A 13,131-nucleotide genomic window follows, 5' to 3' on the forward strand; every position below is an offset into this window, starting at 1 on the left:
GAGCATTTTTTTTGTAAATGCACCTCTGCAAGAAAGACCCGGTGGTTTGTATTGTTTTTCCTGTAAAACACGACAATTCTCCTTACTTGTGCCCGACAGGAACACAATGGCGATGAGCAGGAATGTAATCACGACGAAGGAAATGGCGACTGTTGTGCAGTTGAACTTTGAAGAAGTCCCTCTGGAATGGGAGAAAGGGCAAATGCTCGAGGTTAACGAATCAGTGAAGGTTCAAATTAGTAGTAATATGCTGGTGATTGCCGTACGCAAGCAAACCAAATGACGAGCACGAAAGCTTCACTTCTGTACCTGATGCGAAGGGTTGAATTAGGATAGCAAGAGAAGAAGCTTGGAGGCTTAGATTACTTGACTCACGTGATCATGTGGTACAATTTGCTTGAAGCACCTTTAAGCTGTTACAGGTCTGCAGATTTTGAAAATGCGTTAGATCTGCTTTTCTGCGTAATTTGGTCTATATGGTAATTTGTTATGAACATTTGATTGCAGAGTTTCACTGTATATTGACTTTTCCTCGGTCCTTCTATTTATAATATTAATTAGCAAGAGTGTAAATGAACGTGCATGGTGCTGTAATGTGATTATGCATTCAAATAATATGTACGTTTTCTTCGTTACATTGACTCGAATAATGAACTTGACATTGTCAATAAAAGAAAGCAATAAAACGAAGTTTATCTGAACTGGCTCTTCAAACTGTTGCACACGTGATATTAACAGCAAAGCTTGCAGTCAGGCCACAAAACTGGGCAGTGGTGTTGCGAAAACTCGTCGAGTCGTTGCGAGGCATCCATTGCGCCCAGCGTACACTCTGTGATGGAGGACGCCAAACTAGGATGACTGTGGCATTTCAAAAAAAAACCTTGTCGTTGTCTAGTAACTGCGTTTCTCAGAGAAATTTTCCTACATTGCTTTTTTACTTTGATGGTTGACTTCAAGGCGGAGTAACTACTACTGCCAACACCGCATACATCAAACTCGTCAATCAGTTCAATGTACTTGATAATTCCACATAAGACTTTTGATGATATCATTGTATTTGAGATGCAATTTTCTGTTCCCAAGCCGGCATCACAGCGCTGGCACAGAATGCATATAAAATGCATTGTGGCAACAATTTTTTGTTTAATTTTGCATTTTTCGGAGGCTTGTATTTGGGTATGTGGGACTGCACGAATTGTCCACGAGATCGTACAGTCGCGGGGTTGATAGCACCTGAAGATCTTCGTACGCCGCCCTTCGTGCTCATCGGAGGCAGGAAGCGCGAATTATGTGTTATAGGTCTAACGCCAATCCTTTTGTTTCTTCTTTGTCAGTACCACACGTGTCTGGCTCAGTGGCATGATGTGCGCAGTGGCGACGTAGGACTTCAATTCCCGAAGTTCGACTGCAATAATTAAGGATAACGTTTTTGGAAAACAGGAGATCTTTCTGACTTGCGCTATCCATAGCTATTAGGAGAGGACGTGCACGCGGTGACCGAATGGCTACACCGCACAACAGATACGCACCCCAGTGATGAGGAATTGCGGGGAATGCACATAAATACGTACGATAGTAACTGCCGTCGTCTCCCAGAAGTCTTCCTAGTCCCTCTACTCGGACATTTATGGGCAGTATAATTCCATGACAAAAACGAAAATAGTTACGAGAGAAAGCAAAATTCATGTGGTTATTCGATATATGGAGTGTTTCAGCTGTTTCTGTTCGACGAAGCCATGAGTTTTACTAGCAATTGACGCTAAAGAATTGTTGTAATTCAAGATAGTTATGATAAGTATAGAATATTTCGATTAACCTTAGTTTGATACGGCTTGCTTAGACTGGGGTTGGTGTACGAAAATTTAAAAGCAGTTATCCAAAGATTCTTCACAACGGAATCATGATCGTTATCTCTTGTAATAGGCTTTTCATGAAGCGGATGTTTCAAACTACGAGGTAGCTACTGATGAAAAAGAAACGTTCTGAGGAAACAAAGGTGCTCATACTTGATACACTATGTTGGTTGCCTATATCCTTCGCGCAACGCATGCATACAAGAAGCAATATCAACCTCTTAGTGATGACGTGGTCAGCGCCCACTGTGCAGTGGTGTTTTATATATGCACTTTCGGCATCATCACATCCTTGCTAGTGCATCAGGTTTATTGGTTTTCATACATCTTTGTACGTGTACGCTATACCGAATAGTTTATTCACATACGCCCAACCAATTTTGGCGTAGCAGACGTCCCAACAAGACTTCTTCACATCGTTTACTTAAGGTGCATTGTCATCTAATGATTTTCTTGAACCGATGTTGCGCGTGGATTATCCATATACTGTTTTCAAGTAACGAGCATTTAACCCCAATGATTACGCCTAATTGCACACGCCAAATATGTAGCCAATACTCATGTTTACTAACAATAAAGACAATAATAATATCTGAAGTTTTAGATTCGAAACCCAAGATAGGATTATGAGAGACGCCGTATGGAAGGTTTCCGGATAAGACAAAAGGGTAATGTAAGTTGTAAAGTAAAAGCATTTTGAATTGTGGCATGTACTTAGTTTTGTTGACAATCATGAATTATATTCGAATTGAATTCGTTTGAGAAACGAAAGACGAATGTAATTCGTGATTTTTAATGGAACTAACTGCCCGCTGCAATTCACAATACTTTTATATTATCACGTTTTTATCATTAGAGCGCCTGGTTAGGGTGTGCAATTTTAACACCTCGACGAGTCAAATATAATCTTTTTCGTGAACAAGTGCATGACCGGACGTATTTAGGAGTGCCAGCTTATGTTTTGCCCCAAACGTGAGACACAGGGAACACACAGGCAATGTTCACCAACTCAAATTGTGCAGGCTATGCGTTCGCATCACGGACGCCGCAGAGTCTGTGTTGGGAACTGAAAGCTTGTTGGCCGTATGAAGGGCACCGAATGTATAAGACGTGTTGTTTTACAAAATCAGTAGGACACATGAAAACCTCGATTCCGAAAGACAACGATGTAGTGTGGATAACGCTGGATCGGAAAAGCAACTACATCGCAAACACACAGTTTTACTGATATGAGAGGACGAAAAGAGTATTTTGCTGTGAACCGTTTGACGCCATTTAGCTACGAAAATTGGTTATGATTCTGTTTTAGTTCAATTAGTGTAAAGTAGTATTTGGCCATTATTAAATTAGCATACGGACATGATAGATAATGAAGCAACTGTAGAAAAAACAAGACAAATGACATTTCTAATAATACTTACTTCAGGGCGTCTGAAACGGGATGTTAGACCATTTCATCACAACTACACACAAAAAATTGTTATGTTTAAACTAGTAGATGGAAGCAGAAGCTCTTTCTCTATACTTACCAGGCACTGTGTCCAGTTGCGGCTGGACGTCTGAACGAAATTGGAAATAAAACGAAAAAGAATGGTCTATCGTGAGTGCTTAGGTTTCGCACTATACCAGTACTTAATGCGCACCTAATTGGTACTTTTATTTTTTTTATCTACACCAAATGTTTTTGCGGTCACTCGTCACTGCCATCATCAGCTTGACTATGCCCGCTGCAGGGCAGAGGCTTCTCCCATGGTCGACCAGTCAAGCCGGTGAACATATTTTCTACGCCACACTACCTTGTATACATGATGCTTAACTGTAACGGGCTAGGAAGCGTATGGTAGCTCTCCTGCTCGTTTCTGCCCAGATACTCTGCTCCGCAAAGTAGGAAATTAATAAAAGGACATCAATTGAGTCAACGTTTCCCGCTACATAGATCAATTAGCACCCTGCACGACAGGTTGTAACACACGTAGGTACAAGAGAAGTATTTTACGCGGAAACATATGACTAACTTCCGTGTAACTTGTCGTGCGTTCGTACAAATTCGTTGGTGTTCAACATAAAAAAATTGTTACTTGCAATTATAATCCATGCGTTCGTGTGAGTGGCTGCATCGTCTGTAAAGTCTCAGGACAGGATTCTACTGACGCAGAACCAAGTTTCCTATTCCGAAAATAAACTTATCCGGGAGATGTATGATAAGCTAAAAAGTGTTACCTCAAGGTAGTTGCTCACATGGCAGGAGGACTAAAGTATCGTAAATGTGAAACCTCGTCATTTCAAGGCCTGTGGTAGAATTCTAAAGAGGACAATGTTCCTGCTTCAGGGAAGTCTTTGTATCTTCATCGATAATATAAAAGAAGAGAATTCTAAGAAGACTGCTGGATTTTACACGAGCATACCTTGTAAACGCAGTTCTCCTCGAACGACACGTAAGCAACAGCAGTCGGTGGCTGCACTGACAACCATTAGTATATGTCGGTTTACTATCGTGTAAAAAGACGGTTCATTGCGGGAAACGCTGCGAACTTCAAATCTAGTGCCATGTTTTCCTACACTGATAACATGACCATAATTTCTGACCTGCCCTTATTGCGTTATCAGACGCCAAGTATTGTCCTTCGTTTTCGGTAGACATTTGCCCGGATGTCTATAAGAAAACTGGTAGCCCGTTCATTTTAGCAATAGGCTTCGCTGTCTAACTTAAAAAAAAACTATCATGCACTGCAACAAAAAAAATGCCACTCGCAATCTTGTAAGCAGCACCTTGTTATTTTTAACGTGGACTCAAATCACGCATGCGTCAAAATGCGAATAAGACGGTGACGGAAAGCTGATTGGTACGTCTTTATGTTTCGAATTGCTCTCAGGTAAGGCACGGACTCAAAAAAAAACGAGAAATAGCGGATGGTGTTGCGCCAACGAACGACTGATTTATTTAGAGCATGGACAGCTTTATGTACGAAAGAGAAAGGAATACGAAAAAAAAGGAGGGCGGGGCATGGCATAGATAAATAGAGAGCCCCGTCCCCCAAACATGTCAATAGTTAAGTAAGCGTCGAGATAGTTTCCTTCTAATTTATTCTTGTGGTCGAGCTACTGCGCTGCTTTTAGCGCCATGAGAGGCTGGCCAAACAAACATTGTCTTCGGCATAAATAAAACCAGGAAAACTATTCTTCTTGAAGCTCAGATTTGAGCCCATGCCCTCAAAGTGATAAGGCGAGTGTCCTTACCACAAGGCTACACAGCCATGCTTCGACAAGGGGAATACGCGTACATTTAAATCTAATAAATGTATAGTACGCGGAGCGAAAAAAACACAAACGCTTGAATACTTTATATTTAGAGTGCCCACTTCTATGGTAGCGCATTATACTACAATAGCAGAACACAATGCTGAGCTGACATGTAGAATTGCAATAATCAGTTGAATTTTTCTTTTGAAAAAAAGTAATGCCAAACATTGGTTTCGGTGGGCCTATGGTGGCGCCAAAGATACGTGTTGACGTGTTGACTAACGAGTGCAAGCGACCACAAGTATGCCATCTGGCATACTTGTGGTCGGTATACATGGTTCAGGCTCTTGCTAGGTTGCGAAAAGGGTCGATGGGCCACCCTTTAGGGAAGTTGATTTCATTACGGTGGCGTAGCCATGGGATGGCAAACCAGGCCCACGCCGCTCCTGATTTTTTAAAATGCGAAGCAACTTTTGCACGGGACTGTGTCCATCCTTCTCTCACACTTCCAATTCCCACTGCGCATGCACATTTCCTTTCCCCTCTCTCTTCTCCTACGCTGACCCTTTTTTTCGAGTCGACGGCGAAGGCAAGAAAATCCTTCCTTAGTAGGGGGCGTCCACACCCCCACAATGTATGTACGTCCCCCTGCCCTTCTCTCGCTTCTACACTACGCTTGCCTCCTCTCTTTTCGAGTCGGCGGCGAAGGCAACGAGACACTTCCTAAGCATACATCCTGACTTCGCAGCCGTTTATCATAGGTCTTGCGGCATTCCACGTATCCTTGAGACAGAGCGCGTCTGCTTTGAATAGCACAGGACCACCTTTGATGTCTCTGGCGGGTGTGTTGAGGAACCGGCTGTTTAGCTGCTTTGGTCACCGGCAGCGTTGCAAGGTAGAATTTCTGAATGTTGATGCACGTGCCTAAGGTGACGTAGATGAGCTCCTGTGGGTGACGTTCCCTATCTCCCCGCTGCTTTGCATCCACACGTGATGTCGGCCCATAGTTCAGATGAAAGTGGTGTCCCCTCATCCCGAAAAAAATTTTAGGGACGAAGCTCCTTATAGCGGCACCCGTTCATCCCTCGTAGCCGTTGTAGTATGTAACAAGTATAACATTTTGACCTCCAATGCGGTGCCAGTGAGAGACTTCTTCTGTGCGTTGTTGAATAATAAAAATAGTGCTTAATGTACATGCCAATGGCTGCTAACCGGAAATGAGAGACAGGAGCATTCGGCTTTTAGTTAAAGCGCACGCTGCGATCCCCATAAGCAGCCATTGGCATGTGCATAGAGCATTATCTGAAAAGAAAGGGTTGCTACGTCATACTCGCTGGGTGTAACCTCCTTAGTTTTAGAAAGGGTTAGCTAGCGTTGAGCTGCAGTGCCATGAATACAATGAACTAGTATATACCATGAATGAACTCGAGGTGGTTAAAGGTGGGAAGTAGATACGAAGCGCAAGCCGTAAGAAAGTAAAAGCCGAATTCTCCTGTCTCTCATTTCCCATTAGCAGCCATTGGCATGTACATTGAGCCCTATCTGACAGGAAAAGGTAGCTACGTTACACTCACTGGGCGTAACCTCCTTGGTTTTGGAAAGGTTTAGCGAGCGTTGGGCCGCAGTGCCATGAATACAGTGAAGTAGTATATATTATGAACTCGAGGTGTTTAAAGGCGGGAAGTAGACACGAAGCGCAAGCCGTAAGACAATGTGCGTGTGCCACCCCTCGTTTAGTCCTTGGAGTGTCTGCTGGGTGGCGGTGCTTCTATATGGGGAATATATGATGAAAAGATGCGAGATGGTGGTACTTGGGTGTTGAATAGAAGGACGAACGGACACACAGACAGATCCATGGATGGACGCATGAACGAACGCAGGGGCGGATGCATGGACGAACGTAGGGACGGACGCGTGAACAGACTCACGCACGGGCGGGCGGATGGACGCATGGACAGTCACACAGACGGACGCATGGATGGACGGAAGCAAGAACGAATAGACGAACGAATGCTTCACCCCACTTTCCATCATTCACTCCGTGGATATGCTGCCAATTTTTTTTTTGCCTGCGGACGTGTTTAGAGCGTAAGCAGTGCACTAGGTCCAAGCGCCACCATTATTCAGCCCATTTAGTGCACTCATAGCGGGCGCATGTAGTGCACCGGAAGTACAGTAAAATAAACCTTTAGTGTATGTTCTTGGAGGCTTAGATGACTGACAGGAGACATGCTCCGCTGTGTGGAAAGAGCCTAATTTCGGCGCGACACAATATTCAGCTTGCAAAAAAAAAACGCAGTGCCAGATCTCGTAAAAGTTATGCCCACGCGAGATTCGCATAAACTGCATAACCCCTATCCTTCTAAGAGGAGAACCGAGCTCACCGTCTATATATTACGCTGCATTTAAAGGAAGGTAAACTTACGTAGTTAACTTGGCCCAACCCTCAATCGGCCCTAATTAACGGGTGAGAAGAGCATGGTCGCTTTGCTCTCACAACTCATTCTACTTCAGAGGGTATGACAGAGGAACACCATTTGATTCGAAAGTCATGCCGCATTGAAGTCAGAAAATTCGAAGGATGCCAAAGAGAAAGCACGGGGTGTAGGTAGCTTTATGCATATTCATCAATATGAAATGAATTTTTTGCTTTATGTGATACCAGAACAGGAAACCATTTAGGAATAAATGTGTGCATAAATTTAGGAGCAGTCACTATTGAATCTAAGGCAATAGCAAAATGTGGGAACATACTAACCCTTGGCAGGCTCATTTACAGCTACCTGATTGACGTAGTAACCCTCTTGGTAAGCAGGATCGTTTGGAGGTTGATAAGCAGCAGCCGGAGGACTGTTTGCGGGCTGGTATTGGAACTGGTATTCGGGCTGGTATTCGGGCTGGTATTCTTGCTGGTAGTCTGTAAAAAACATACAGAGCTCTTTATCTAATCCTTATTGATAGCGTTTTCATGCAATCGAAATATATGGCCTTGACTCGGGTCATAACTACATTACTCATATTGGACTTGTAACATTACGACGTAATTTCTTGTGCAGTATAACGCCATTTTCTGATTACACGTCTTTTGCAATAGCTAGTAAAGTTCAGCATATCACGAGAAGCATATTGTATCAGATAAATCTTTGGAAGTTTTAAAACAAGTCGATAAAGTAGTTCGAAGAAAAAATTGATTAGGTGTCAGCAATGAATTTTTGGTAGAAAAAAAACGTGACAGACCTAAAGGAGGCCGATGAGACCGTGGCTATATTGCCCCTTTTATTCTAACACAGCTGAAGCAAAGTGACTGCGGCTGCCCGCGTCCAGTTCTCCAGGAACGTGAGCTTGTTATTATTATTTTTTTTTGGTGTGCGCCTTGAGCCTTAGTATAAGCTGCTGAAGAGGCCCGGCGAAGTGGCTAGTAAAATGACGATGATCAAAGTTAAGAATGACGCTACAGTTACTGGGAAAAGGAAGATGCATCGTACTTTCAGAGGTATATATGTAATGCCTACAAATCTCACGCACTGCGGGAATTCATGATGCCAGTATCCCTATTGAAAGAGCAGTGGCTCTTTGGCATTCAGTAAAGTAGCACCTATTACTGGAAGAATTGAGGTATTTGTGCAATTACATTGTGTGTAGCACGCACTTGACCCCCGCTTTGAGAGCTCGTTGAAGCGTAATGAATGCTTTGTAATATGACGTAGAGTAAGCATTGGTTACAGAAAACAGAAGGGAGCGACAGCCTGACAGAGCTCTCCATCTTCCGCATTAAACTTATCCTAAAGCAATCGCTGGCCTGAATTAGAAAACGTTACTCAAACTTTTACGACACTAGTGGACATTTTTGTGGGGCTTGTGAGTGTTAGTGTGTTATAAGCCAGCAGCTCCCTTGTGCAAACAGTAAAATATAGTACCGAAAATAATAGAATAGAATAATGGTCATACCGAAGAGAACACGCACCCATCCTAAATATTGCTTGAGTAGTGTACGGATATGGAAACAGTTTTTAATGCTATGTAGGGTTTAATGTTTCAAAACCACCATATGATTATGAGAGACGCCATATTGGAGGGCTCCGAAAATTTCAACTTCCTGAGGTTCTTCATCGTGCGCCCAAAGCTGAGCACACAGGCCTACAGCATTTTGGCCTCCAGGCAGCCGCTGGAGCCGGGATTTAATCTCGTGACCAGCGGGTCAGCAGCACGAGTATCTTAGACACTAGACCACCACTGCGGGGCGGAAACTGTTTTTAGAAAAAACCCATAATTTTACGCCTTTCTTTCATTAAGACAAATATTCCTAATTGTTAACACTGTTACGTTAACGTTACAGTTCGGCCATAAAAGATACCACACATATGTAAACTCAGCAAAAGTAATATGTAACAGTAACGACAGCTATCGGGGAATTAAAGTGGCAGTTTATCAGCGGCTCTTAAAACTGTGTATAACTAAAAGCTAAATAATGTTTCTTGGAAGAAATTAAACTGTGACTTTACTCTGACCTGTCTAACTTCAACATGAGAAAGCGCTCACCTCCGTATGTAACATGAAGCTCTGAAGTTTCTTCATATATTCTATTGAAATAATAGTAGTCATGTGCTTGGTTTTTTTCTTGCTTTAATACGAATGGAAAATTTGGGACTAGAGAGACGTCCTTGTGGAAGGGTCTTTAACCATCTGGCGCTTCGTGAGTGCATGGAAATATACAACTATACACGTCTCATAGCATTTACAATCCAGCTAAAGGAGACTGTGAACAATTATCTGCTGCAGACACCATGGGGAGCTGAAAACGTGTTTAGAAAAAGTGGTTAGTGATTTAGAGCCCTTGATACCTTACTATGGGAGAGCATGTAGTCACCCCGTCACAAAATACGCAACCAATGTTGATCACTTTCAGGCGAGACGAGACAAGGGTGACAGAAAGCCGTTACTTTCCAAAAGAAATATATATTGCGATCAAGCACCATCGAAAAGGGCCCAGTTGATTATGTTCAGAATGCGTGAGCAAACAAGACAGGGGCAGTGACTACACTCAAAATCGTATTTGAGGCTGACATTACTACATTAACCCTAAATTTATTATGCAGGCTCATAAGAACACAACCTTCTGCAGTTCGAGCTTTAAGATGGTTCCACCAGGGCAATAAATAGCGTTGAACATGTACCGCAAAGCGGCTGGCACTTACGTTCTCAGACAACACTGTGCAGCATGGGCCAAGTGTGCATTTACCGGAACGCACCTTGTGAGAGTGGGTCTCAGATCGTATGTTGGCCTGCGCGTAGTTCCTAAACTCTATCACCACGCATTGTCAATGTATCTTTCTTCTGACTCTTGTGTTCTGTGGCGATTACTACCGGACCTTGGAGAGCTAACTTCATGAATCATAGACTTCTCCAGCATGAGTCAAAGTGATTCGTTTCCTTACACATGGTGCAAGTTTTACACCAGACTGGGCATGCTTATTGGGTAAGCTATGTTCAGTAGCTGAAACGACCACAAATTTCAGCGTTTCACTCTGGCCATGCCGACGATCTGTAGAAGTGGTGCATGTTTCCTTCACTCCTGGCGGATTTTTTGAGAGTCCACTGAAGACCCGCACGGAGCCTTTCGTCATTAATGCCACGCAAAAGTTTATTTTGTTTTAAAAAATTTCAAGTCACCTAATACCAGGATAATACACACAGCGTTACAAATGTCGTCAAAGTTAGCTTTTTTGTACATATGCCGCAAAGACCAAATCGGTATACAGAGCTGCCGAGCAATCACGATGCCGGCCCCTTACAGGTACGAGAGAGAAAGTCCCTTTCTTTTGAGATTAGACATTTCGTCCAGGTGGTTTGCGAAAAATGTTGGCTGCCTCGATGCTAATTATGGTGAGTTGTCGATTAGGCTTACCGAATAAAAAGGAAGTATCTATAGATAGGCATGAAAAAATAGCGGGCTATACAATAATTGACAGCAATGAATGATTACCGTTAAAGAGAAATTGTGTGAGAAAGAAATGATTACTCTTAAGCAAAGTGAATGGACTTGATGGCACTCACAGCATTATGCGGCAAGAACGTGATGCAGGGCTCGAAATTTAATGACCTTTGTAATGTAGTTGCGATCAGCGAAAATCATGAAAGGCAAACGGCAACAAAAGCTTGTCGAGTTTACTCTTGTCGTTTTTCGTTCGTTTTATACACTCCACTCAAATACTTCAGAATGCTGCGCAAACTAACCTAAGCTGAAGCCCTGCTACAAAGTCTGAAGTAATAAAAGTGAACGTAATCTCGTTGGGAGTCTCGTATCAGCGAAGCACTATCTGCGCCACTTTCGACGCAGCGTGCGTGGTGGGACGCTGCTTCTAAAGGTGGCTCCATGCTGCATGAACGCTCCTTGCAGCACACAGCTTGGCACTATTTCTGAAAAGTGGCCGCTTGTGATCACTTTCGGGTTGCTGACACTGGTAGCTAAAAGCGTTTCATGCATAAAAATTCGACGCTTGAATCATTTTATGGCTTTTCCTATAACTTTGCGTCGACGTAAACAATTGGCATTCAAAATAAAAGACGACACCTATATTTTATAAAGCTAGGCAGTAGACAAGATACCAGACAGTGTCTAAAGTCCTTAAAGTAGCCATAAAAGCAACCTCACTAGAAGACGAGATGTTGCGTAGCTCAATGCATGTATATAAGGCCAGGGATGTAATTAAATCATGCTCTGTAGAAGGTGTTCAACTTACTCATAGCGTTGAAAATTCTGGTACGTCCCGTTAGATCAAGAAGCGAAGAGAGGCAGCAATTGAAGTCTAGCACTGGCAGATTCGAGCCAAGAGTGCGTTCATGCACGTCACACGAGCAGTGATTGCGGATGATGATTGCACAGTTGCTAGACACAGACCCACTAGTGGGTATTCAGCAAGGTTGAAGTTGAAGGTAGGGCTGCAAGAATAAATGAATTTATTGTTCATTCATTCATTCATTCATACATTCATTCATTCATTCATTCATTCATTCATTCATTCATTCATTCATTCATTCATTCATTGATAAATACATAGGCCACACAGCTGTATTAGCCTTGAGATAAAATATTTTGATATGGCAAAACGCTGTCAGATTGAGCAGTTGCGCTAAGAGAATTAGTATTAAAATTACTGCAAAATGGTTGAAAATCAGGCTAATGTAATTTTAACGTGTTTGATGCTCTGCTGAAAGACGCCCTTTGTTTGCTTTCGATCTAAAGATTTTTGCAAGAAGACTTAGGAATTGACGACAACATTAATCAGTGCTTCTGAATTGCCTCAAGCATTAAACAACTTGCCGAATACTGGCACGAGGTACTGATGGCATTAATAAGTCGGTAATGAAAATTATCGAGCAGGCAACTTGCAAGAAATTTAAATTCATGGAAGCCACCTGATTTGAAACATGCGAAAATAATTCCTGTATTAAAAAAACAAAGCCCAGTCTTTACATTACATAACAACAGGCCTTTATCGCTCACATCAAATCTGGTAAAACTTATTAAAAGAATGCCAGACAGTTCAATAGTAGCATGATTTTGAGCACAGGCCAAGTTGGCGTCCGGCGTAGATGTTCATTATGGTGAACCCATTTAACTTGTAAAGTTGAATATGACTTGCTCATTATAACACAAAATTGGCTGCTTATGTTATCCTGAATAACCAAAAAGTTTATGACTGCATGAAATATTTCCAACTAATAAATTCGCTTTAAAAGAAGGTTTACCCGATTACTTCGCCACACAGGTATATTTCTCAATAAATGGCAGAGAATTTCATTCCTGTCAATCTCGTGTGTGTTCTGTAAGGTATAGAAACACCAGAGGTCCCCAACACAGCTAAGTATTGTCGCCATTAATTTTTATTACTTTAAAGTGCACTATTCTTATATAACAAAACGTGCGTGTATGCATGCGCCAATATCATCGCCTTCGCTGCTACAGCTTTAGATATGCATGCACTGTATCAAAGTTCGCATGTATATTACAAAAAGTGCAATTGTAGTTTTCCCACTA

At 42.4% G+C, this 13,131-nt stretch overlaps 1 protein-coding gene across 1 annotated transcript in view; it reads right to left on the reverse strand.

Moving 5' to 3' along the window:
* The window catches only part of LOC119187311 (uncharacterized), a 293,285-nt gene extending 281,320 nt beyond the window's left edge, over window positions 1–11,965 (reverse strand). Inside the window, exons 1-2 of the mRNA XM_075870274.1 lie at window positions 11,834–11,965; window positions 7,852–8,010 (exon numbers count right to left, since the gene is read on the reverse strand). Of these exons, the coding sequence (XP_075726389.1) occupies window positions 7,852–8,010; window positions 11,834–11,837 (163 nt within the window). The 5' untranslated portion in view covers window positions 11,838–11,965. The remainder of the gene's footprint in view (window positions 1–7,851; window positions 8,011–11,833) is intronic.
* Between the last annotated feature and the right edge of the window lie 1,166 nt (window positions 11,966–13,131).

The sequence above is a fragment of the Rhipicephalus microplus genome, chromosome 8, assembly GCF_043290135.1.
Source record: "Rhipicephalus microplus isolate Deutch F79 chromosome 8, USDA_Rmic, whole genome shotgun sequence".
NCBI lineage: Eukaryota > Metazoa > Arthropoda > Arachnida > Ixodida > Ixodidae > Rhipicephalus > Rhipicephalus microplus.